Here is a 27,159-nt window from a genome sequence, read left to right as displayed (position 1 = left end):
CATCACATCATGAAGGAAAACCTTTCGACTGGGCTTGTTGCTGTGAACAAGAGTTGCAAATGCTTTTATCCCAGCTCCGCAGGCCCATGGTGCATTGGGATTGAGTGGCAAAACCACAGTCAATTAATGGTATTTATTGAGCACTAAGTGTGTAGAGCACTGCAACTAAATTGCTTGGGAGAGACAATATATTAGAGTGGTAGGGAAGTTCCCTGCTATAATCATTTAGATTCTAAGTTTCCTCCCTCGTCCTCCCTTTGCAACACAGTAGCCCCTTTGGTGCTTCTGTGGGTTGTTGATGGTATAAGATCATTACGGGCAGGGAAAGTGTCTGCTAATTCTGTTTAATTATACTTTCCCAAGTTCTTGGTACAATGCTCTACTCTAGCCTGGTGTAGTGGATTGAGCATGGGCATGAGTCAGAGGTCTATTCCCAGCTCTGCCACTTCTCTGCTGTGTGATCTTGGGCAAGTCACTTCACTTCTCTGTGCCTCAATTAACTTATCTGTAAAGTGAGGAATAAGACTGGGAGCCCATGTGGGACAGGGATCATGGCCAACCCCATTGTCCCTTCTGTCCCCCCCAGTGCCTTAGTATGGGCCTGGCCCATAGTAAGCACTTAAAAAAATGCCAGCAATTATTATTAGTAGTAGTAAGCACTCATAAATATGATTTATTGGTTGGTTGGATTCCTAAACTGAAATGGCTGAACACCCTGCTGAGCTAGTGTGTGTGTCCACTAAGCTAAACTTAATTCTGTCACCGCTATAGGTCCAGGGTTCAGTTGAGGGAGTTTGGGAAAATCAGAAATGGATGAGATCAAGCGTAGAATGAGCCAGTGTGTTGAGTTTACTATATTGCCAAAAGGTGATTATCTTTGTAATTGAGTCTCAGGTGAGTTTTCATCATCCAGCCGGCTTGCATTCCCCACACAGTTGAACTTGGCTGTCTCAATAGGTATCTGCCCATTTGTTTTGCCACTTAAACCCTTTATTAAAAAAAAAAAATCCAAACAAGCTTCATTTCAGATAGCTGGCCGAGTAACTTACTCAAGGTTTAGATAATCGGCTTTCCAAGTTTATTGGCCGCTTCTTTCCCGATTTAGATGGGGAGTAGATGGATGAACTGCCAGCTCATTACAGCTTGTACTCTGACTTCTAAGGAAAAAAAAAGAAAACAAGGAGCATCGTTTGTCAGAAAAAGTCTCCAGTGCCAAGGGTGGGGTAGAGCATTGCAGTCCAGAAAGGAGCAGCTCTTTTGAGCAGAATCAATTGATCAGTGGTACTTATTAAGTACTTACTGTGTGCAGAGCACTAAGCACTTGGGAAAGTACAGTACAATAGAGTTGGTAGACACAGTCCCTGCCCTTAAGGAGGTTACAAGTGTAGAGATGGAGAAGCTTCATAAGGTTCTTGAGACAACACAGCAGAAGCAAAAACAGCACCAAGCCCCGCAAACAGCAATCATGATAGCATAACGAGGGACAGTCTCTTTGTGTTCATATTGAAGTCAAACTGCGGGATTCTCTGTTGACTTTTCCTGCCACTCACTCTCCCATTAGTAAACTTCACCATCTTTGAGTATGAAGGACCACTTCTCTCTCCTCTCTTTTGCAGTTTTACCAAAAATTCCCCGTTTGTTCTCCAAAAAGAAAGATTTGCACTTGATTTGAAATAATGTTATTTTATTAACAAGTGGCACCCAATCCTCTTATTAATAATAATTACAATCATCATCATCATCGTGGTATTCTTTTTTATGATATTTGTTTAGCACTTATGGTGTGCCAGAATACTATACCAAGACCTGGGGTAGATATAAGATAATCAGGTTGGACAACGGCCTTGTCCTACAAGAGGTTTACAGTCTCATCTCCATTTTACAGATGAGGCCACTGAGGCTCAGAGAAGTTAATTTGACTTGTCCAAGCCACAACAGCAGACAAGTGGCAGAGTCAAATTAGAACCCAGATCCTTTTGACACCAGGCCTGTGCCACGAGGCACACAGCTTATCTAATTATTAAAGCACTTGTTATATGTCAGGCTCTGGGAAAGATGCAAAATAATCAGGTCAGACACCATCCCTGTCCCACACAAGGCTCACAGTCTAAGTAATCTTTCTCTTCCATAGAACCCTCTGACCCAGGTGACGGTCAGTTTCTTCACTCCACAAAGAGCCTATTCCCACATGAGGGAAGGAGGGACGAGCTTCTTTGATTTGCCAAGCAGCAAGGCATATAAGTCCAGCTGAAGGAGTGTTGCTTCTAAGGGAGCTTTAGACTTGTGGTCAGGGAATGTGTCTACCAACTCTGTTGTAGTGTACTCTCCCAAGCATTTAGCACGGTGCTGTACACACAGTAAGCACCCAATAAATACTCAATAAATAAATATAGTAGGCTACCTGTGACCTACAGCCCACAGAAAATGTCAGCTCTTGCAAAACTCACAACTTTCCTGCCCCCATCCACTCCGACCTCTAATAGTCCTGGTAATACGACACTCCTCCCCATTTGCCAAGAGCTTTTTCGTTTTAAACAAAATCTCTTTATCCTCACAATTCTCCTTTGAGCAGGGAATCAATCACTCAGTGTATGTGTTTGAGTATTTACTGGTGCAGAGCACTGTACTAAGTGTTTGAGGGAAAATACAGTTCAGCAGAGTTTATAGACACATTCCCGGCCCACAAAAAGCTTACAGTTTAGAGGGCGAGAGAGATGTTAAATAAATTACGGATATGGACATGAAGTGCTGTGTGGTTGAGGATGGGGTGAATATCAAGTGTTTAAAGGGTATGAATGAATAAATATAGATCTAAATTCTTAGGCAACACAGAAGGGAGGAGGAGCATTGGTGGGGGGAAAGAGGGCTTAGGCGGGAAAGGCCTCTATCTCGGTTTCCATGGGAAACCAAAACTAGCATGAGGGGGTGAGCCCAAAGGGGGAGCTAGGCCAATTGATTAATCATTAGTATTTATTGAGCGCTCTCTGTGTGCAGAACACAGTACTGAGTGCTTGGGAAAGTACAATGCAACATAATTATTGTTTTTTTAATGGTATTTAAATGCTTCTGTGTACTATGCCCTACACTAAGCACTGGGGTAGATACAAGCCAGTCAGACTGGGCACATTCCATGTCCCATATGGGGCTCACACTCTTAATCCCCATTTTACAGATCAGGTAACTGAGGCACAGAGAAGTGAAATGAATTGCTCTAGGTCATACAAAAAACAAGCGGCAGAGCCAGGATTAGACCCAGGTCCTTCTGACTCCCAGACTGTGCTCTATCCACTAGGCCTTGCTGCTTCTCAGAGTTAGCAGACACATTCCCTGTCCATAATCAACTTAGTCTCAAGAGGAGGGATCGCAGCCCAGGAGTTCCAAATCCTGCAGGCAAAGGTTCCCCCAGCCATGGCTGCAGGTGGAGCCATCAGGGGTCCTGGTTGCTGGCAACTCAGTCTGTCTTTTAAACTGGGATACTAGCCTTCCACCTGTACTGCCTTTAATTTTCCAATATCCTGGTGCTAGAGTCCACCCTGCTTGGCTTTAGGTAGGTGTAATACAGAAATCAACACACACACACACATACCAGGTACAATATAGAAATCAACACACACACAACTGGCGAGTGTAATGCACAGAACTCTCTCTCTCTTTCTTCCCCTTCCCCCCAACCTGCAAAATGAGCTGCTTTCAAAGTGCAAATCCTTTGACAGCTTTTGTGGACTTTGAAATTTTTATCCTAACCTCCCCTTCTCTTAGGGACAGAGCACAAATTTTCCAGCCTGGTAAAATCCCATTGCAAGATTGCATCCTTGAAGTGGTTTTATATTCCCCTGCATCCCACTAAAATAAAACCTCTGATCGATATTTCAGTTGTACCCTGAGATCTCTTAGGCAAAGAAAGAGAAATTGGCAGTAACCAGCCAGACTCTTGGCCTAGACTAAAGGAGTGAAAATAATGCTTTGAGCTACCATTCATCCTGCCTGCTCAGACATTTCTCATTCCATGATGTTGATAAATGGCTCTGTAAATAGTCCATTCATTTTGGTCCGCAACCCTTTGCCTTTTCTACCTTAATGCTTTACCCTCTTGGAAAGATTTGTTTAGAAAGTGTTAGTTCGGCAGGATTATCAGGTTCACCGTACAGTGTTAAAAAAAAAAAAAAAAGGTTGCAGAGGATCCAAGTCTGTGATCAAATACCTCCATCTTCCGGCATTTTTTGTTGACATTTTTTTCCCAATGGCCTACACTGTTCACCCTCCTAGTAAAAGAGGAGAAGGGAATCTGGCCAAAGGCCAGGCTAGAGTGAACTAAGGATTCCCTCTTTCATATTCAACGGGAAAAAAACATCAAAAACAAGTTTGAATTTCTTCTCCCAGCAGTCAGAGAGAGGACCAGGAACCCACTAATACCTCTTGGGGACCATTTCCCACTAATAGAAAGATTAAATCCTACTTCCTCCTCCCTAGACTGTGAGCCCTATTGTGTCCAACCTGATAACTTTGTATCTACCCCACCGCTTACAACAGAGAAGCAGCATGGCTTAGTGGTAAGAGCCCGGGCTTGGGAGTCAGAGGTCATGGGTTCTAATCCCAGCTCCCTCATGTCAGCTGTGGGGCTTTGTGCAAGTCACTTAACTTCTATGTGCCTCAGTTCCCTCATCTGTAAAATGGGGATTAAGACTGAGCCCCACATGGGACAACCTGATTACCTTGTATCTACCCCAGCGCTTAGAACAGTGCTTGGCACATAGTAAGAGCTTAACAAATACCGACATTATTATCATTATTATTAACAGGGCTTGGCCATAGTAAGACTTAAATATAATAATAATAATGATGATAATAATAGAAAAATGGGGCTGTCCCACTAACCCTGGCCCACATGCCAGTCGGTCACCCACCCATCCATTCCGTTGATCAGTTGAGCTTTGACTATGCCTTGGAACCCTTACTTCACTGTCCTGCTGATCCAAGGTTTCTAATTCTTCCATCCCATCCTGCGTCACTCGTTCTTATGATAATAATAGTTGTGGTAATGATTCATCACCTACTCTGTGCAAAGCACTTTCCCTGAAGCTGTGGGATAGATACAGTATACAGTGCATATTCAATGCCTGTTCTCCCTCTTCCTTAGACTGTGAGCCCATATAGGACAGGGGCTGTGTCTGACTTGATTAACTTGTACATACTCCATTGCTCACAAGAGTGCTTGACACAGAATAAGTGCTTAATATAATAATACAAGATAATCGAGTTGGACATAGTTCCTGTCCCACACAAGGCTCACAGTGTAAGGGGGGAGAATTGGTATTTAATTTGCTTTTTACAGAAGAAACAGAGACACAGAGAAGTTAAAGTGACTTGCTCAGAGTCACACTAGCAGGCAAGTGCCAGAGATGGAATTAGAACCCACTTTTCCCTGTTCCTAAGACCTGCCTGGACAGATGGACACACACACACACACACGCTGGGATTATATAATATATAATCCCTGGTGGGGACAGACAGGAACATGGACACATACAAACATTTACATATATATCCCTGTTTTCTCTCCCGATCATGAGAAGCAGCATGGCCTAGTGGAAAGAGCATGGTCCTGGGAGTCAAAGGATCTGGGTTCTAATGTGACTCTGCCAATTTTTTTGCTATGACCTTGGACAAGTCACTGTTTCCTCATCTGTAAAATAGGGATTAAATCCTACTCCCTTCTACTTAGACTTTGAGTCCTGTGTGGTACAGGAACTGTGTCCAACTTGATTAACTTGTATCTACCCAGTGTTTAGAGTATGCTTGACATATAGTAGGTGCTTTATAAATGACATAATTATTATTAGACAGGGAAAAGGTGTTTCTCACAGGTTTCCAAGGTAGGGGTTTAGGTGTAGATGGACCTGAAGGATCTTGAAGACCCCCTGAAGTCCAGATCCTTTTCAAGGCATATGGAGGGTCTTGGGGCCAGGAGTGACGGCAGAGGGAAAGGGACCAAGGCCTGGGCTAGGCAGGCATAGGCACCAGGGAGAATTTCTGAAATGAACAGAGTGAAGAGGGAGCACGAAAGGCCTAGAGCCTTTGTGAAGTCTGAAGAGCTGGATAGAGAGCTGTGGAAGAGTACTTGAAAGCTGGGGAAAATTTGAGGAATTTTGTCAGGTATCCTTTGGAACAAAGGTACTCTAAGTAGAACAATAAATAACAATTGTGGTATATTTTTAAGCACTTACTATGTGTCAAGCATTGCTTTAAGTGCTGAGGTTGGCACAGTTTAAGCGTATCAATCAGTCAGTCGTACTTGAGAATTTACTGTGTCTGATGGTCCCTGTCCCACACGAGGCTCAAAACCTAAGAGGGACAGAGAATAGGTATTTTATCCCCATTTTACAGGTGATGATGATGATAACTGTGGTTTTTGTTAAGCGCTTACTCTGTGCCAAACATTGTACTAAGCAGTTTGGTAGATACAAGATAATCAGGTCAGACATGATCCCTGTCCTAAATGGGGCTCACCCTCTAAGAAGAAGGGAGAACGGGTGAGGTAACTGAGCCTCAGAGAAGCTAAGTGACTTGCCCAAAAGGAGCCAGGATTAGAACCCAGGCCCTCTGACATCAAGGTCCTTGCTCTTTCCATCTAGATTGGTGGATTGGATCTAGATTGGCTACTTCTCTGACCAGGCAGTCCAGTTCCAGGCTTTTATCCCTTTAACTTCTTTCTCCTCCCTTCTCTGCTACCTCTTCCTCTTCCCCCAACCACAGTTTCTCCTCAACAGATCTTTTTTCAGCTCCTGAGGGCTTTCTTTGGTCCCTCAGGCCAGCAGACCATCTGCAGCCACTTCTGAGGGAATATTCTTCCCTATCACCCCAGGACTGTTATTGGCCTGGTAAGTGTGTGAGGGTTCCCTGCTACTGAGAGCCAACAATGAGATATAGGGAGCAGCAGATGCTCTGCTAATGGGAAACCAAGGGGAAGGGAATTGGAGAGAGGATTAGAGCAGCCCTGGGGTTAGAATACATTTGCAGCACCCAATTCAGTGTTCAAACTTAAGTGCCTGAAGCTTGTTGGCAGAGGAAAATAAAAACCTCAGCTATTCTGCCCTCTAAAGCCTTTCATGCTAAATGGGAACTGGGTGGGGAAGAGGGCAAGTGGGAGAGGTCTGCTGCCTGTCCTGAAGGAGGCTCTGGTGTCTGTTACCCTGGCAACAGACCCCATCCTCTCTCCCTTTCCCTCTTCCCCTCCTATTCCCACCCCAGGCGATTCCTCCCCATTCTATGAGGAAATTTTGCCAGCCGCTGTCTGTCTGCAGAATGGGAATGTACCAAATGTTGGTATTTGTTAAGCGCTTACTATGTGCCGAGCACTGTTCTAAGCGCTGGGGTAGACACAGGGGAATCAGGTTGTCCCACGTGGGGCTCACAGTCTTAATCCCCATTTTACAGATGAGGTAACTGAGGCACCGAGAAGTTAAGTGACTTGCCCAAAGTCACACAGCCCGAGAAGTTAAGTGACTTGCCCAAAGTCACACAGCTGACAAGTGGTAGAGCCGGGGTTCGAACCCATGACCTCTGACTCCAAAGCCCGTGCTCTTTCCAGTGAGCCACGCTAAATGTCCACTGCCTAGTGCTGTTTGAGGAGAAGATGCAAAGCCCGTGACTTAGAACAGTGCTCTGCACAAAGTAAATGCTCAATAACCACTTGTCTGCTGTGTTACCTTGGGCAAGTCACTTCTTCTCTGGGCCTCAGATACATCACCTATAAAATGGGGATTGAGGCTGTGAGCCCCACATAGAACAGAGACTATATCCAACATGATTTGCTTGTATCCACCCAATGCTTAGTACAGTGCATGGCACATAGTAACGGCTAAACACATACCATAGTTGTTAATAATAATAAATACCATTGATTGTTTTTTGCAATCTGTGGCTCCTGCAAGGTCTTCCTCTGCGAGATGCCCTCGCACTCCCCAAGATCTGCAGCCACTGGAGAGACGAAGGATGAGGAAAATGGAAATTCCCAGTTTATTCACAATTAAAGTAAACCCTTTACCAGAGCTGATAAATAGAAACAATCTGGGCAATTGGAGTTCCAGTAGGTAGCTGAAGGAAGAGTGGGAGGAGAACACTGAGTGGGGTAACCCCATAAAATGGATAATCAGTCCCTGATAACTGAGAATCCTCTGCAGCATTGTTACTGAAATGTTGCCGTTGGCTTCTTGGGTTGTCCTTATGGATGATACACTTCCCATTTCATCTCAGACCCACAAAGTGGAAAAAAGCCCCTCTTCCCTGCCTTTCTGTACAGACCAGCCATCCACTCTGTGCTAGAGTAAATTTTGGTGGGCAGGGAACGTGTTTACCAACTCTGTCATTTGTATGGTACTCTCCCAAGCGCTTAGTACAATGCCCTGCACAGAGTGAGTGCTCAATGAGTAAACTTCCACAGCTGGCAGTTGCTACTATAGTGGCAATAACCTGTACCAAAACCCAGAGTCAAATGACCTAGGCTACAGGGTGAAATGGGGCAGATAAGCAAAACCAAACAGGGTCTGCAGTGCCAACTAAGTCTTTGCTAGTGCTAAGCACATTGGTCATCTGAAAAGGGGGTGATGGGGCTGACTGAATCCTGACCAGCTCCTGTCAGGCCTGGCAGCCTTGTGGTGTGCTCAGGATGGTAGCTTGTTCTGTTCTTCGTAGTATTCATAAAACGCTTACTCTGTGCCAGACACAGGGGTAGATTCCATGTAGGCAAATCAGGCATAGGCCCTATCCTACCTGAGGCTCACTACCTAACGGGGAGGAAGAACAGGTATTTCATCCCCATTTTGTGGGGAAGTGGGGGGTTAGTGTGGCCCAAAGAAGTTAAGTGACTTGTGCAAGGTCATGCAGCAAAGTATTGGGGCTGAGATTCACACCCAAGTCTCTGGGCTCCCAGACCTGTGCTCTTTCCATTAGGCCAACACTGCTTTGTTGAGGGTAGAGAGTGGAGTTTGAAAGAGAGCTATTTAGCCAAATTATTTGATAGCTGTTACTCCTTTGCTTTGGACCTACTCCACAGTTGAACCACCGCCCCTTGAGCTCAAACCCAACTTTGTCTCTTATGAGAGAATGAAAGGGTGCTCAAAAGTCATTGAGAACTGTCATTAAAAAAGCAATTGTGGATTCATCTGTCAAACTTCTTTCCCCTACAAAAAAAAAAATTGCTGGAACATTCACTAAGAGGATAGACATCAGTGCAATGCACCATTTGCTGTAACTTGCTTCCCTGTTGAGAAAAACACCAGAAACTTTTGGATTTTCCTGCTCCGCCCCTCTCTCAGAAGAGATCAAAAGTCTGGGGCAGCACTTTTCTCAGTTCTTTCCAAAAGATTCTGGAATTCCTTCCTCCCTTCCCCCAAAGCACAGGTGCAGTGAGGCACCAGATGTTTTCAACTCACAAGCTCTTGGCCCAAACAGGTGGAGCTGGGATCAGTGGCCTGTTCAGCCTGGCTCTGGGGGCCAGTTGAACGTTGTTGACGAATGTGTAGATTTGCACCCCATAAAGAGCAAGCCATCAGCCTCTCTACTTATTTCAGAGCAGGTCAGAGGAGTACACCTGACTGCAACAGCCAGGGGAGTTCACCAGCATGGCCCCAACCACCTCATAATTCATATTTGATATAATCGGTTTACTCAGATGAATGTCCACAGGCCCTTCCAGGCAGCGGCTTGATTGATGGTGATGCAGCTGATGCAGTCCACCATCAATGAAGCTGGGCTAAACAGAGATCTATTCTGTTCCTCAGGAATATTTGTCCTCTGTTAATCAATAATGAGTTAAAAAGCTCCTTTACATTCCTTATCAAATGAACAGCCAGATGGTCTCCCTCCATTCGAGGATTGGAGAATTAGTTGGGTTTTATGCCATTGTGAATCTCCCCACCTATCCCCAGATAGCCCCGGGGTCACAACCTCAGGAAACAGGCTTGGCCAGATGGTCACTGTGATACAGCCAAGGAGAGCACAGACAGAGCCAGCCCTCTTACGGAAATAAGCATAAGAAAGGCAAATATGCTCCCTCCAGATTAGGGAGGAAAGGGGTGCTGAGGGGGGTGGATGGCAGCTGTCTAGCTCCTGGCACGCCAAAGGTAATGGCTTTCTGTTAGCTAGACTGTGGTAATGAATTTCTCCCAGACCTCCCTTGCCTGGTGGTCCCAACAGACAAACGAAGTATTTGGTGGGGCCGTTCAAACCCCTCACAGACCTTGTCGATCCAGATGATTTCCACATGCTGAACTTTCCACCTGCCTCAGTTCGAGGGGTAATATCAGAGGGGCAGGAAGTTATCTTGAGGGGGCTGCCGGTCCCACCCCCTGCATCACTTCATCCCCTACCTAGGTACTGCTGTCCTTTGTACTTTGTACACAACACGTCCACCGCCACACACGAACTGAGGCAGCCGGTGGCGGTCAATATCTGGCAGCTGGTCACTGGAAGAGTGAGCCTGGGTTGGCAGAAAGTGTCAGAATTGCCTCCTCCCATGTGCCCTAGCAGCCAGCTCAGCCTGCCAACAATTTCTGGGTTCTGGAGCCTCTCTTTCCTATACTCTCGGGAATCTGGGGTTCAGACAAGCCAACGTCAAGCGGGCCCCTACAGTCTCTCTTGGTGGTGGTGGGAGAGGATGGTGATAGAAAGAGGCTGGGAGCAGAGGCAGGCTTTGGAAGTTAAGACTAACAGGGTTTGGTGCCCTCTGAGGACCTGTACCCTCAGGTTGGGCTCTTAAGACAGATAAGCAGCATGGCCTAGAAAAAAGAGCATGGGCTTGGGTGTCAGAGGACCTGGGTTCTAATCCCAGCTAGCTCCACCACTTGCTTGCTGTGTGACCTCGGGAAAGTCACTTAATTTCTTTGGACCTCAGTTTTCTTATCTGTAAATGGAAGCTAGATTACCTGCTTTCTTTCATAGACTGTGAGCCTCATGTAAGACAGGTACTGTGTCAGACTTATCTTACATCTATCTCAGTGCTTACTACAGCACGTAATAAATGCTTAACAAGTACCTCAGTTATTATTCGATTGTCATAGAGGCCAGAAATGAATGCTGAACAGCCAGGACCCCTGGGGTAAACAGAACCTCAAACCAGATGGTTCACCCCACCCTCAGCCCCACAGCACTTTTGCACGTATCTGTAAACTGTATCAGTTGTCTGCCGTGTTTCCTTGGGTAAGCCACGTAAGTTTTCTGTGCCTCAATTACCTCATCTATAAATTGGGTAGTAAGACTGTCAGCCCCTATGGGACAGGGAATGTGTTCAATCTAAATAACTTATATCTACCCAACATTTAGTACAGTGCCCTGCACATAGTAAGCACTTAAATTATTTATATTACTGTCTAGCTCCTTTCAATACTGTGAGCTTGTTCATTCATTTATTCAATCGTATTTATTGAGCACTTACTGTGTGCAGAGCATTGTACTAAGCCCTTGGGAGATTACAATATAACAATATAACAGAAACAGTCCCTGCCCTCAGTGAGCTTACAGTCTAGAAGGGGAGACAGATATTAATATAAATTTATACTATTTGTGCACAGGGAACATGTCTGCCAACTCTGTTGTTATTGTACCCTCTCAAATGCTTAGTTCAATGCACTTATAGAAAGCACTCAATAAATACCATCTATAGTAATGATGATGGTGACGGTTCAGGATCCATCTGGTCTGAGTGGCTCACCTCCCGAAGGGCCACCTTGACCCAGCAGGCTTTTAGCCTGGCTCCATCATCCTACCTGATGCAAAACCACAGCAAAGCGTTTGGCCGGAAAGTGATCGATGAGTGATTTCAATTAATGGGCCTTTCTTTCCCCCTTTCCCCAATTCTCTTTTGGAACAGTACTCGGGTTTTCAACAAACCGCCGACAAGTGCTTTGTGTGTGGACACCTCATCATGGAAATGGTAAGGCCGTTCCCGGTCCCCCAAGTCTCTCCTAGGATAGGGATGAATAAACACTTTTGTTTCCCATCCAAACCCCTCTGTTCTGGACTCAGTGCTGATTGCATTGATATCATATCCCCAGTTCTTTAATAGGGCTTGTATGAAAAGAGCTGAGAAGGATGTATGCAGACATTGATCCAACACTTATCCTGTCTTGCTTTGGCTACGGCATCATCCTCCTTGCTGACCTCCCTGCCTCCTCTCCCTCCTCTCCCACCCCAGTCCATACTTCACCCTACTTCCCAAGTCATTTTTCTACAAAAACATTCAGTCCATGTTTCCCCACTCCTCAAGAACTTCCAGTGGTTGCCAATCTACCTCCTCATCAAACAGAAGCTCCTTTCCACTGGCTTTAAATCACTCAATCACCTCCCCCGCCCCCCAATTTCCTACTACAAACCCGCACGCTTACTTTGTTCTTTTAATGCCAACCTGCTCACTGTATTCATTGTACCTTGATCTCATCTATCTCGCCACTGACCCCTCTCCCACATCCTCCCTCTGGCCTAGAACTCCCTCCCCCTTCATATCTGACAGGTGATGACTCTCCCCACCTTCAAAGCCATATTAAAATCACATCTCCTCCAGGAGGCTTTCCCCGACTAAGCCCTCACTTTATTCCCTCTCCCTTCTGCATCACCCTTGCACTTGAATCGATGCCCTTTAAGCACTTGATATTCACCCCACCCTCACCCCCACATCATGTACGTACCTGCAATTTATTTTAATGTCTGTTTCCCCTTCTAGGAGGTAAGCCCCTTGTGGGTAGGGAACAAGCCTACCAATCACTTCTGTAGTATTATATTCTTCCAAGGGCTTAGTACAGTGCTCTGCACAAAGCATTCAATACATTTGATTGTTTGAATGAACGATCTCTTTCTGCACTCAAGCCTAAAGGTGAGCTGTAATTCCTGGGAGTGAAAGTTCTTGAAAAAGCAGAGAAAGATTTTTTTTGAGAAGGAACTACGTGAAAACTAACATCCTATGATTGCCACCCTTACCCACCCCACTGTGGTAATTTAGGGAATGGCTCTCAACTCTAAGATGCATGTGGGCAGGAAACATATCTGTTAATTCTGTTGTATTATACTCTCCCAATCGCTTAGTACTGTGGTCTGTATACAGGAAGTGCTCAATAAGTGTGATTGATTTATGACTTGAGGAGGCCCAGCTTGGTACATCTTAACTCCCAGGCCCAGCAGCAACTGTTAACAATAGTTTAACAATAGTACTGTTAGTAATAGTAACTGTTAATAATAGCATCTCCAAGTAGAGATATCCTGAAGGCAGGAGGAGATGCGAGCCTGGAGGGAGGGAGAGAGAACAGGGAAGATATAAGTTTGGGTGTCATCCGCATAGAGATGACAGTGGAAGCTGTGGGAGCGATTGAGTGTAGAAAGTACAATAGAGTTGTTAGACATGATCCCTGTCCACAAGGAACTTAGAGTCCAGTCCGGGAGACAGACACCAAAATAAATTACAGCTAGGGAAAGGGGCAGGGTAGAGGGATATGCACCTATGTGCTGTAGGGATGGTATGAGTATCAAGTGCTTAAGAGGGACACAGTGAATAATGAATGTACACTGTAAATAAAATAAATGGATTTATATTAATGGCTGTCTCCCCCCTCTAGACTGTAAACTCATTTTAGGCAGGGTTTGTGCCTACCAACTCTCTTATACTGTACTCTTCCAAGAGCTTAGTACAGTACTCTGCACACAGGAAGCACTCAATAAATGGGATTAATTGATACAGGTCCAAGTCCATATGTGGTTCAGTAGGAAGGTGAATAGTTTGAGGCGGGGCTAAGCAGACAGACTGACAGAGGGAAACTAAGGAAATGTATGATAATGGGCTATTTTCTATGTGACTAAATCAGTGGTATTTATTGAGCACTTACTGTGTGCAGAGTACTCTTCTAAGCGCTTGGGAGAGTACAGTGCAACAGAGTTAGTAGATATGTTCTCTGCCCTCAAGAAACTTACAATCTAGAGGGGGCTTAATGACAGAGCAGGGCTCAAAGCTAGAAGCAGCGTGGCTCACTGGAAAAACTCCGGGCTGGGGAGTCAGGGGTCACGGGTTCTACTCCCGGCTCCACCACTTGTCAGCTGTCACTTACCTGGGCCTCAGTTCCCTCATCTGCAAAATGGGGGTAAATGTGAGCCTCACGTGGGACAACCTCATTACCCTCTATCGACCCCAGCGCTTAGAACAGTGCTCTGCACATAGTAAGCGCTTAACAGAGAACAGCGTGGCTCAGTGGAAAGAGTCCGGGCTTTGGAGTCAGAGGTCATGAGTTCGAATCCCAGCTCTGCCACTTGTCAGCTGTGTGACTGTGGGCAAGTCACTTAACTTCTCTGTGCCTCAGTTACCTCATCTGTAAAATGGGGATTAAGACTGTGAGCCCCACGTGGGACATCCTGATTCCCCTGGGTCTACCCCAACGCTTAGAACAGTGCTCGGCACATAGTAAGCACTTAACAAATGCCAACATTAAAGCTAGAAAAAGAAATCTATAGCAAACTGTGGGAGAGTGTACATTCTCAGAAACAACTGATTCCAATTCTAGTGCTAGAGCCTCGGGCAGTATGCTTCAGTCCTGAATCACTGATGCAGAGTTATCCAGCGGTTTTGTGGTGAGACGGAGGAGCGATATACCACCAGAGGAAGGGGGTGAGATCATTCATGTTCTGGTAGAATTTCTACCCCAGATCCCCCTTTTCCCAAAGTGAGTCAGTTCCTTGGCCCTCCTTCAATCTACAAATATTTAGAACTTTTGGGGACTGGGAATTTTGGGGGGAAAATTATCAGCAGATACCATCAGTCAAATCAATATGTATTTCCAGAATGTGGAACTGTATGTTGGTCATCAGTGATTCATACTCCCACACCTGGCTCATTCTCCAGAAACAAGGATCTTGAACCTGGAACTTGTGGGGACAGAATGTAATGTGTTGCCTCGTATTCCCCATAAGGCCAGCTACTCCTGGGGGACATTGAATCTGTGAGACTATCCAAGAGGGAAGTCCAGATCAAGTCAGTAAACAAGGAAATAGGAAGAAGAGCCTCTTGGCCATCCGGTGGGAGGTCAAGATCAGGACTCACACTCTACCTTGGCATTTGTCTTGTCTTATGCCGTCAAGTCGTCTCCGACCCATATCGATGCCATGGACACATCTCTCCCAGAATGCCCCACCTCCATCTGCAATCGCTCTGGTAGTACCCTGGCATATTCTAATCCTAATCAGCATTATCAGTCATTGTTAAGCACTCAGCCATGCACTAGGTGTTGGGGAAAATACAGTGAAAGCTATTAAGCCCTTTTTCTTAATGGTATTTGTTATGTGTTTACAATATGCCAGGCACTGTAGTAAGCACTGGGGACGATCCAAGCTAATCAGGTTGGACACTGGCATGTTCCAGAGTCCATGCTCACAGTCTTAATCCCCATTTTACTGATGAGGCACAGTGAAGTTAAGTGATTTGCCCTAAGTCATACAACAGACAAGAGATGGAGTCAGGATTAATACCCATGTTCTTCTGACTCCCTGTTCCTGCCTTCAGAATTTACAGTCCTAGAGAGAGGGAGTAGGCACACAAGGGAAAAAAAAATCCAAGTAAAAATGACAAGAACACTGTCACATCAAGAGCAGAAACTTCTAGGACAGTCCAAACAGCTCTCCCGGGTTTAGGTAAAGACAAGCAGTTGAAAACTGTACTGAACAGGGACTTGTACACACTCACACACACACTTTCCCCTCAGATTTTGCAGGCTCTTGGAAAGTCTTACCATCCTGGCTGTTTCCGCTGTGTCATATGCAACGAGTGTTTGGATGGAGTCCCTTTCACTGTAGACGTGGAGAATAATATTTACTGCGTCAAAGACTATCATACGTAAGTATCTCTTCTCCCTCTCTGTGTAGAACTCATACACAATGGAAGTGGTGTTTCTGTGGTGTGAACCCCATCTCTTAGGCCTCACAAAGCCCAGATTGCCTCCTTGGTCTTGTCAGAATTTGTTAATCAGCACCACACTGTCCCTGAGTTTCCCAAGGTCAGAAGGCTTTCCTCAAATTATCACTCTTGAGCATTTCTTCAGCCTGTTTATACTTGCAAAGTCTTTCAGTGTTAATTCTGGGAGCTTTTCTTTGCAATTTTGTGATTCAGCCATGGTTGACCCCAGGGAACAGAGAGGGGAAACTGAGTCAGAGACAGTAAATGATTTAAGTGGATGCCAGAGGCAGAATAAGAACTCATCACCAGAGTCTGTTGCCACCCCCTCATCTCCAGGAGCATCTCTTTGCCATGAGTCAGTTTACTTCATTTACATCTGCAGTTTCTCACCTTGTCTTCTGTTCCAGCTTCCCTCTCCCATTTGCCTGATCTCCTAACTCCGGTTTCCTTTGATTCCCACCCCTGAGTCCTTTATCCAGTCCCCCATTCCCATCATTCCCAACATTCTCCTGCCCCTCTCCCTGACTAGTTGTTCCCTGACTTACTGCCATGCCTGGGCCCTTTACCCAGGTAATGTTCATAATAAGTGTGATATTTACTTTCTTTCTCTATGCCAAACATTGTGTTAGGTACTGGGTAGAGAGGCAGAATAATCAATAATAATTATGGTATTTGTTAAGCGCTATGTGCCAGCCACTTTACTAAGGGCTGGGAGTCTTGACATGTCTGCCCTGTCCTTGGGCTAGTCACTTCCCTTCTTTGGGCCTCAGTTCCCTCGTCTGTAAAATGGGGATTAAGTGTGAACCCCATGTAGAACAGGGACTGATTCCAACCAGATTAATTTAGAACAGTGCTTAGAACACTGTTTGGCACATAGTAAATGCTTAACAAGTACCATTATTACTATTATTATTACTATTAAGTCACAGTCCCTGTCTCACATGGGGCTCAAAGCCAAAGGGGAGAGAGAACCGTTTAATCCCCATTTTGTAGATGAGGATACGGAGGCACAGGGAAGTTAAGTGACTTGCCCAAGCGCATACAGTAGGCAATTCTGGGATTAGAACTCAGGTCCTCTGACTCCCAGGCTCTTGCTCTTTCCACCGGCCACAGGTGCTTGGGGCTTTTCCTTCAGGCCAACCAGACAAAGGTAAAGGAAGTTGACAGAAATGGCATTTTGTTTTTGGATCAGGATCCAGAGTCGTTTGTAACTCATATCCTCTCTTTTCTTGCCTTTTAGGGTTTTTGCACCAAAATGTGCATCCTGCAACCAGCCAATCCTCCCAGCACAGGTAGGAAGTAACTTCTCTTTCTCTTTCTCTCCCCCTCCCCCACTTCTACCATGATTGGCCTCCCAGAAATCCACTGGGAAGCGTGGCATTCGGGTGTCCTCAGGGACTGTAACTACGCAAAAGGGTTGGAATGAGAGGTCACCATGAATTTCCGGTGGCATGGGACCTGGTTTCTGTCCAAGCCCCAGCTGATGTCCTGAGAACATATATTGCCTTATTTTTAGACAGTCTCACGCTGCTGCTGCTCAGTCTGAGGAAGGAGTGTTGTGCTTTGAAGGGTTGGTTTTGGGTGGTTTATCATTGGTTTTTCTCCAGCTAGCCCACAAGGATCTGGTTAGGGGCATCTCCTCACAGCCATCTGAGGGAGAAGTGGCTGCCAGAGGGGTAGTTCTGTAGCCAGAGGGGCAAGAGAATGACAGGCAGCCCCAGTGAGAGTTTGCTTTTCAAGCCTGACCTGATGGCCTGGGAAGGTTCATTCAGACTGTTGGTCTGTGCTGCGTTCTAATCCCGGCTTTGCCACTTATCTGCTGTATGACTTTGGGCAAGTCATTTCACTGCTCTGTGCCTCAGTTTACCTCATCTGTAAAATGGGGATTGAGAGTGTGAGCCCCATGTGGGACACAGACTGTGTCCAACCTGATTACCTTGTATCTTCCTCAGAGCTTACTGGAGTGCCTGGCCAAAGTAAGTGCTGAACAAATACCATTAAGAAAAAGGGGTCAGGAGCTTTTGCTGTATTTCAGTTAAGTGCCTGACACATAATAATAAGTGCTTAACGAATACCATAAAAAATTTTAAAAAATAAAGTGGCATTTAAGTGCTTATGTACCAAGCACTGGATATAGTGTATGCAGATCAGACATAGTCCCTGTTCCACATGCAGCTTACAGTCAAAGAGAGAGGAAAAACAGATGTTTAATCCCCATTTTCAGGTGAGGAAACTGAGGCATGGAGAAGTTATGTGCTTAAGGTCACACTGCAGACATATGGCAGGGCTGAGATTAGAACCTAGGTCCTCTGACTTACAGGCCTGTGCTCTTTCCGTGGTAGCAGTGGCTAAATGCTGGTTGTCAGCTGAGCTAATTTTTTCTTTTTTTTTTTTGGTAAATGGTACTTGTTGCATGCTTGTGCCAGGCACTATACTAAGCACTGAGGTTTGCACTGAGCACTAACCAATTAGGTTTGGATACAGTCCCTGTTCCACACAGGGCTGACAGTCTAAGCATAGATATTTATCCTCCCAGGGTTTCTGCTAGTGACAGTGAGGTTTCACACATGGAGGAAAGAGGCTCTTATCAATGTTTGGAGTGAATAGCCTGCCAGATTCATGGGGCAGACCCAGGGCCCGAGGGATGAGGAACCCAGAGGGTATTATGCCTGTCAAACAGGGCCAACCTTGAGCTGAAGTCCTCTGGCCCTGAGCTGGCCAAGGAAGCCACATTGGGCCAGTCCAGTTGGCCACAGGGTTATCCATTCTCTGTGTGGCTCCACAACTAGACCTAGGGAGACCAGGTTTCCAGGCTCACTGCCCATCCATTCACTTTGCATGCAGATTTCTCACAGTTTGCTAAAAAGAACATTTAAAAGAAAAATGGGTTCATCGAATGTCCTTTCCTCTTCAACTATTGCACTTCAAACTTCACTGAGTTAGATTGCATTATAAGGCCCTAAAATACAGCAGCCTATGATTCATATTGATCCTAAGATTCAACCTCCAGTAAAGCTGAAAAGTCCGGGTTCAGAAATATCCACCTGGAGCTCAGAGCCCGGTATAACCAAACATAGCACCTCCCTCCCTATGTATCTTGGCTAGACATTCTATTTCTGCATTAGGCATTCGTATGGATTTAAACAGAACCTTCTCGCACACATACACACTCACCTTCTTGTTCTTTTGTTTGCCCAGGAAACTCAAACACCCAGTACTATGCTGTTGGTTACATAAGAATGTTACCAAGACCAGCTTGGCTCTAGCACCTAAATACCATCGTTATTATTATTATTATTATTATGAGTGTGCAGAGCAGGAGAGGTCAAGAATAGCAGCCTCCCCCTTTAAACCTTCACTACTGTGGAATTTTTCCTTTTGGAACCAAACGATATTTGAGCTGGGGGATGTGTGTTCATAGGGGCTTGACCCCATGTGCCCAGGAAGGGCATGACTTGGTGGGAACAAGAGTTTATCCTGTCAGTCTTTCCCAACTCTATTAGTCAGCAGGCTCACCTTCCTGCTTAGTCTGATTTAGCCCACAGTTGACCAGACTACCAGCTAGAACACCAGGAGGGGCTCTGGGCTCCACCCCATGAAGTATCGGGGAGGAGGGATGGGGAGTTGCGTGGTTAGGGGTTGGGGGCATTATTTTTTGCATGGGCATGCAAACTTTTAAAGGAAACTGCCTTTTCCAAGGCCTTCTGAGCCCCTCCTCCCTGGGAGGTGTGAATCAGCACTGCCCAGGCAAGGGTAAAAGTAAAACAAGGGCTCTAATTGAAATGCGGCAACAAGAGAGCATTGCCGGGCCAAGGAAATGAGGCAGGCATGTGGTAAGCCTGCTGCCGGTGGCAATATCCTGCCATCAGAGGGTAAGGAGTGAGCTGCTACCTCCAAATCCTCTCTCACCCGCCACCACCCCCATTTTTGGCCCAAGGGGCACATTAGGCATAGAGTTGAGCCTCGGGGTGGAATGAAAATGGCTGAGGGGGGCCATGGCCAAGATAGACAAGAGGAGGAGGTGAGTCGGGCATTATGGCCTCCCTGGCCATCCTGGGACTTCATTCTACCAGAATTGAATTCTGACCCATTCTGGCTTAGTCCCCAACTCCAGCTCAGTGGCCCACAAGCCCAGAGGGGGTCCACACCCCATCCTGCCAGCTACGGTCATTTCACTGGGGGACTAGGGTGACTATATAAGGAGCATTTTGCGCATTGCCAGATTGAAAAATAAACCCAAACCAGTGGTACTACTGAGAGGATTTATTTTTCATGAATGTTAACACACAGTAATTGTATTTGTTAAGCTCTTACTATGTGCCAGGTACTGTACTAAGCATGGGGGTGAATACAAGCAAATCGAGTTGGACACAGTCCCTGTCCCACATGGGGCATACAGTTTTAATCCCCATTTTACAGATGAGGTAACTGAGAGACAGAGAAATGAAGTGATTTGCCCAAGGTCACCCAGCAGGCAAATAGAGGAGCTGGCATTAGAAACCAGGTCCTTCTGACTCCCAGGCCTGTGCTCTAGCCAATAAAACACCCGGCTTTGTTGTGTGTTCTGACTAGAAACCATACAACTATCTTTACTGAATGCAGACACCTACCTTTACCTTATTTTGAAGTGTCTCCATGTCTTCCCATTAGGGTTCTGAGGAGACCATCCGGGTTGTGTCAATGGATCGAGACTACCATGTGGAATGTTATCACTGTGAGGTAAGTCTGGGAAGGGGAGGAGAATTCCAGACAGAGATGCAGCCAGGGACTGTTGTGTGTCCCCTCACTTTTAAGCTTCAGGCTGATCTGGTTCTGCAGAACAGCCTTGCCGTGTGTCTCAGAACCAATATTTCTCCACTGCTGGAGAAAAGGAACAGGAGGAAATGACCTTAGATTTCTGTAAGAAATTTGGGTGGGAAATAAGGAAGAACAAACTTTCTGGCTACCAGGATGGCTAAGCTCTGGGACAGGCTACCCAGGAGGGTTTTTGGGTCTCTGTCCTGAAGCTCCTTAAAGGAAGGACAGCCCATCTATTTGAATTAGGTGGGTTATACATTGTCCTGCCTGGAGGTGGGCAGAGAGCTAGCCCAAGTGACCTGCCAGGCATCTTTCCCCACAGCCTTCTGGGCTGAGCTCCAGCTTTCTTGGGCCTGCCTACTAGTTTGTTTTGTTGGAACACTCCTGCCACCATATTAGTCCTGAGTTTTGTGGGGGCCAGGGAGGGAAGGAGGGAGGAAAGGCTTAGAGAGCTGTCTGGAATCCCCAGGCTGCTGGTCTGCCTGGAATCTGATCCAGGGCTGGGGTCAATAATTAACTGGCCTGTGTGGAGACTGTTATGTCTAGCTCTTGGTTAATTTCATTTTAAGGCCTCTCTGCAGTCTGCCACTATAGTCACTGCCTTGGGCCTGCTATCTGGTCAGTCATCACCGCTCTAATTACCTACGCTCAAGCAACCCCCCCACCCCACCCTAAAATAATGCATGTACACCACTTAAGTCTCTATTTTTCATGGAAGCAAAAAGGAAAGAAATAAAACATCCTGCCAGGTTTGCCTTGTTCTGATTTCCTTCCAAGGGAAAAAATTGGGCTTTGTTTTTTAATTCGCACTTCGCTTCTGCTCCCCCTAATTGTATCGTTCTAATGATACTGGAAGAATGGCAGTGCAAAAAATCAGAATGATGGGAGCAGCTAACCAGGAGTCTTCTTCCTGAACTCCACTTTGTTTTGGGCTCAGATGCCAAACTCAGGCCCCTCAGTTCCAGAATGAGATCTTGGGACCAGACTGGAACTCGTAACTCCTGCGGGGGCCACATCGGTGTTTGGGGGAAACCCTTAGGCCCAAAAGCAAACATTTGGAGGAGGAACTGTGGCAGCCTCTCAATAGACTAGGCAGCACACAGTATCGTCCTCAATGACCGCCCCCGGGTCCTCGCGTCTCCTGTTTACATCCTAATGGTATAGTTGTGGTTTTCTCCAGAGCTATGACCCCTCTCACTCACTATTTTAAGATCTGAAACTGCTCTCCTTTCTTCACAGTAGCAGGCAGCAGCTACCAGATCCTGTATTTCTGAATCATCTTTCTTCACAGGGAAGAGGGGGCCATGCAGCAGCTATATAAATAAGCACCCCCCAAAATGACCAACCCTCAACATTTTTTTTTCCCGGCTTGCTCACGTCCCCACAGGTTAAAAACAAGCAAACGCTATTTTACTTTTCCCGTAGAAACCGTGATCCACCATGGGTGAGTGGTGGAGTATGAGCTGGTTAGACAGTGTAGAGTTATGTACTATTCTGCTCTGCCACTGCTGGTACTTTGCCATCTCTAAAAGGGGACCCTGGGAGAGGGGCTCCTTACCTGGCCTGGAGTCTTGCCCTTCTTTGGTGCAATAACACCAGTGATGTTCTCATTTTGCTCTTAGGACTGCGGTCTCCAACTCAATGACGAAGAGGGTCACCGATGCTATCCCTTGGAGGGCCACCTCCTCTGCCACAGCTGTCACATTCGGCGCCTCAACATTCAAGTCCCATCCCACCCTCCTCCTGGCTACCCGATGCACGTAACGGAACTCTGAGGGAGACATTCCTGCCTCTGTGTCACAGAAGGGATGAGAAGATGTGACATTTGGGCACGGCTGTGGGGCGGGGAAGGGGTGTGGGCCATTTGAAGGCCATCTTCCAGGTTCAAGCAAAATTCTTCAACTAAGCCGACTAAATCTTTTTTAAAAATCTGAGGTGAGAGCCTCTAACTGGCTCATTCTCTTTTCCCCATTCTTTCACCTAAGAGGCTTTCCACCCACAGAGAGTTTGGTGCTGCCAGCTGCCTGCCAAAGGCCTTTTTGCCTCAAGATAAACTTTTTTGCCTCGAGATTAACAGGGTTCGTAGTTCACTTGACCACAGACCTTCCCCAGTTTAGGTCTGAAAAACTAAACGCTCATGCTAGATGGAAAAAGCATCTACTGGTTAGTGGATGGCTGTTTGCTCGAGTCCATTTCCCAGAGTAGTCCAGTTCCCCTACAATTATTTATTTGTTCTCCCCTTAATGTGGCTTAGGGTTGGGGAGAAGAAGGCTTACTTCTCTGGGATACACAGCCCCTGCAAGGATTGAGGGTGCTTTCCCCTGTGTCTAACATCACTGAAGTTTTGTTTTTTTTTAAAAAAAAAAACAACAAAAAACTGAAACATGTGGAGGCAGAAAGAACAGCCCAATAGGGGCAGCCCCTCAAGTCTCACAGCAGATTGGCTCTAGACAGAATCTGTCATTCCAGCCTGTTCGTGGGAATTAGTTGGGCCACTGGTTTGAGTCTGTATCTGTTTCCTACCCCTTTCTAAGGCTGCTTTGGTCCTAATGCAGCTTGAAGTTTGTTAAGGTAGTGAAAAGACTCTTACGAAAGGTGTTTGTTTCCCACTATCCTTTCAAGTCATTCGCAGTGACCCACAGAGTCTTAACTGAAATAGCGAGGGGTTCAAACAGTATTAGCTGTCTGAAGAGGGTTCACGTTGTCCTCCTTTCCCCATTAACCCTGGGACTCTGGGCCAGCCCAGAGCTTTCCTGAAGGAAATTAAAGGGATTTTCCAGTGAAATGTTTGGTACTATTTATTAACCCTTTAGATTGCAGAGCACACAATGATGCAGTACTGATTTCTGGTGTTCTCTAGGAGAAAACCAGCTCTCACCCTCACCACTGTCGATTGTGCTGCCATTTCCATCCTCACACCCTGGGTGGCAAACATGCTTTACTCAGAGAAGTTGTTCCTGAGCCCCAAGCTAGAGAAAGAGCTGGGGCAGATGACCTAGAAAAGAGCAGGTATTCTTGTCTTATCAACAGAAAGCTGTTTATGCCCTCCCTGCCCAGATTTTCTACAAGTGGAATATTCTGTGAATTCCACATGTGAACTTGTGCAGGCTTGGGTCTTCTTACCCAGAGGCTTTGCCATCCATAGGGGCAAAGTTTGTTTGGGGTAGGGAGTACTTAGGAGAGGTGGCAAGAAGCTAGTCCAAATGGAAAACAAAACTCCCTGGACTCCGGATTTCCCATCAGGTCTTGTGGGCCTTGGAAAAGGTCACCAAATATGAAGAGGTGAGTACCTGGCTTAGGCAGAAGAGATCCTGGTGGCACAGAAGGCAGAGCAGATGTTCCCAGAACCATAGATCTGTATTTAAACCCCACCTCAGACTGGGGAGGAGAATTCAACTTCCCCACAATTGGCTCCAGTGTGTTCCAGTGCTATTGTGGTTGTTAGGCAAGTTCCAGGTTACTGTAGGAAAATTAGCCTGTGTTCTTGGAGCATCAAGCAACCGTGGCCATTCTGCAACAGAAAAGAGTTTTCTACACCAACTCTCCAGCTCGCATTCAGTGCTCGCAGAGTGAAAGAATGGCAGTTCTGACTGTTCATAAAGGAAAGGGGAGAGAGGAAACTGAGGAGAGCTCCAAGATATCCAGTCTGGAACCCAAGTCTTCCTGCCCCATTTAATGCTTGTGGTATAGCCTGTGTCTTGCTCCAGTGCCTTGCCTTGGGATTGCCACCTAAAGAGATGAGGATCTGAGAGGAGCCGTGTTTCAGAGCCCGGAATTGAATGATGATGGAAACCACATTGGTAGGGACCAGCACCCATCCCTTGCCCCTTTCCCATTTCCTTGCAGCAGAGTCAAGGATTCTGTGATTGCATCTCCACCTCTGAATGAGCACAAGTAGCAATTGTGCTCATTTGTGGCTCTACATGCCTTAACTCTGGCCCTGAGGGAACCTTACTGTGTTCCCTCCACCAGGATCTCTCTAGGGCTCAGCGTTCAGCAAACTCATAGTGCTGTGTAAGATGGGTTGAGGGAGAGAAGGGAGACCTTACCGTCCTTAATAGCCTCCTTATCTGGCATGGCATGGTTGTTTGAAGATCAGACTCTCCTCTTCCAGAATTCCAAAGACTAGACCAAAAGATTGGAAAGATGTTGAGTGATGAAACTATTGAAAGATTTTGGAAAGAGGGTAGCAGATCTTAAGGGAGAGCTTCTAAAAAAGAAAGCCTGAATGTAGCCCTCTCTAGGACAAGAAATTCCAGAGCAGTTAAGTAAACCAAAGCTCTAAAAAGGAGGCACACAAAAGCGGCTTTCTTGTATTGCAAGAAACGTGTATTTGTGATTTCATCGTGTATCTAATGCCGTAATGAGAGTATATAATTTGACTTAAATTAAGTTTTTCCTTTGAGAGTATTTTCATTTTCTTTAAAAGAATATAGTTTTCTTCCAAGAACTTGGAGCAAGGTTGGTTTTTTTAATTTTGTAGGAAATATATAAATGCCCAATTTGTATATCATGTAACTAGTTTACATGTGGCAAATATACATTTTAGTTTTAACTATTTTTGTATAAAGTTGTGTAAAACCTCAAATGTACTTCTGCTGGTTAGGCCTTAGAATTGTTTTGGTCTTGTTTCAGTGTTTTTTTTTTTACTATTCCTTTGGGTTGTTTTTTGGTTTTGTTTTTTTTTTTTGAAGAAATGAAGACTGGGGGAAAATGTAGATTTATTTATCTAAAAGAAATTACTTGCTATCATCTTAAGTTATTTAATGTTAAAAGCCAGTGTCATTTAACCTTAGATGTTATAATCGGCTTTTTTGTTCTTTTCCAATAAAGACTTTTTGTAGTTACTTCTGATTTCTTTTTTCACTGTATGGCAGGAGAGGTTCATGCCAGAAGCAGATGGTAAGGTCTGAGTTCATCAATTTAAAAAGCATTTTAATAGCCCTTTCTCAGGGCTTCCAAAACACACCATACTCTATCCATTGCAGCTGCTTCCATATAAGTATTTTTAATACTTGATGTCATAAACATGTTTGCAACTAACGGTGTTCAGCTGCATTCAGAGAGGAATTTTGCTAAAGAGGTCGATTTTAATTAGTTTTGTCCCTCTAGTGTGTGTGCCCTGCTTGGTTTGATTTTTTTTTTTTAATTACCTTTATAAAGATGCTTGGGTCTTAGCAGCCTCTAACCGACCTGCTCATAGGTTTTCACTACTTTGGAAGCTCACTTGCTGAAGGCTCCTTCTTTGCCTGCAAACATGCCTGTTTCCTCTATCTTAAAAAAAAACAACAACCCTCTCAACCCCACTGCAGCACCTATTTACCTCTATTTCCCTCCTCACATTTTTGCCTAAACTCCTTGAATGAGTTCTATACAGCTGCTGCCTCTATTTCCTCTCTTCCAAGTCCCTTCTGACCCTCTAAAATCCAGTTTCCTCACCCTTCACCCCACTGAGACTTCCCTCTCCTAGGCATCCCTTGACCTCCTTCTTGACAAATTTAATTGACTTTATTCTATCCTGATCCTTTTCAACATCTCACCTCCCTTCAACAAGTTGAACTACATTCTTCTTCTGGAAGTTCTAATCTTGTTTTTTCAATACATTCCCTGCTGAGAACTCTTGCCTCTGGCCAAACCCTCTGTCTCTTAAACCAGACCTTCTCCCTCCCATTTATCATCTGTAGGTGTCCCTCAAGAATCTATTCTGGATCCCTTTCTCAGTTCAAATTTACATGCCCTCCTTTAGGGCATTCATCTACTTCGCCGTGGCTCCAACTACCAGCTCTATGAGGAGAATTCCTATACTTACTAGCCCTGACCTCTCTCCCTTCCACTCCCACATCTCCTTATTATTATTATTATTTTGGTACTTGTTAGGCACTAACTTGTTCTAAGTTAATCAGGTTGCTCACAGTTCCTGTCCTACATAGAGTTCAAAGTCTAAGTGAAAAGGAATAGGATTTAATCCTAATTTTGCAGTTGAGGTAACTGAGGCACAGAGAAATTAAGTGATTTGCCCGAAGTCACACAGCAGACACATGGTTGAGCCAGGATTAAAATTTAGGTCCTCTGATGCCCAGGCCTGTGCTCTTTCCATTAGGCTACTGCTTCTGCCTGCAGGATATTTCTACACTGATATCCCATTGGGATCTCAAGCTCAGTATGTCCAAAACTGAATTTACCTTCCCTCACAAATCCTTACTTACCTAACTTCCCCATCACAGTTGCCAACGCCACCATCCTTCCCCTCTCTCAAGCCTGCAACTTTGGCATTATCCTTGAGTCCTCCCCCTTTCATATTCAATCTGCCCCCTAGACTGTAAACTCACTGGGCAGAGAACATGTCTACCAACTCTTTGGAATTGCACTCTCCCAAGCACTTAGTAAATTGCTTTGCACACAGTAAGCACTCAATAAATACAAATGATTATCTCCAAATC

General features: G+C 45.5%; 1 protein-coding gene and 1 long non-coding RNA gene across 3 annotated transcripts in view; one reads left to right on the top strand and one right to left on the bottom strand.

The window, feature by feature from the left end:
• Nucleotides 1–25,566, top strand: part of LOC100079234 (WT1 interacting protein) — a 57,879-nt gene extending 32,313 nt beyond the window's left edge. For both annotated transcript variants that reach the window (XM_029075270.1, XM_029075271.2), the window contains exons 3-7: nucleotides 11,867–11,929; nucleotides 15,732–15,862; nucleotides 17,163–17,214; nucleotides 20,573–20,641; nucleotides 22,342–25,566. In XM_029075270.1, the coding sequence (XP_028931103.1) occupies nucleotides 11,921–11,929; nucleotides 15,732–15,862; nucleotides 17,163–17,214; nucleotides 20,573–20,641; nucleotides 22,342–22,494 (414 nt within the window). In that variant the 5' untranslated portion in view covers nucleotides 11,867–11,920 and the 3' untranslated portion in view covers nucleotides 22,495–25,566. The remainder of the gene's footprint in view (nucleotides 1–11,866; nucleotides 11,930–15,731; nucleotides 15,863–17,162; nucleotides 17,215–20,572; nucleotides 20,642–22,341) is intronic.
• LOC114815073 lies at nucleotides 1,023–22,369 on the bottom strand. Its single transcript, XR_003762859.1, has 2 exons — nucleotides 22,278–22,369; nucleotides 1,023–1,157 (listed from the first exon to the last, which is right to left on the bottom strand). It is a non-coding gene; the product is annotated as an uncharacterized LOC114815073 (long non-coding RNA).
• Nucleotides 25,567–27,159: the final 1,593 nt, after the last annotated feature.

Source organism: Ornithorhynchus anatinus, chromosome 11, assembly GCF_004115215.2.
Source record: "Ornithorhynchus anatinus isolate Pmale09 chromosome 11, mOrnAna1.pri.v4, whole genome shotgun sequence".
In the NCBI taxonomy this organism is placed as follows: domain Eukaryota; kingdom Metazoa; phylum Chordata; class Mammalia; order Monotremata; family Ornithorhynchidae; genus Ornithorhynchus; species Ornithorhynchus anatinus.
Note: the sequence above shows the minus strand (reverse complement) of the source record. Positions and strands in the feature narration are given on the sequence as shown.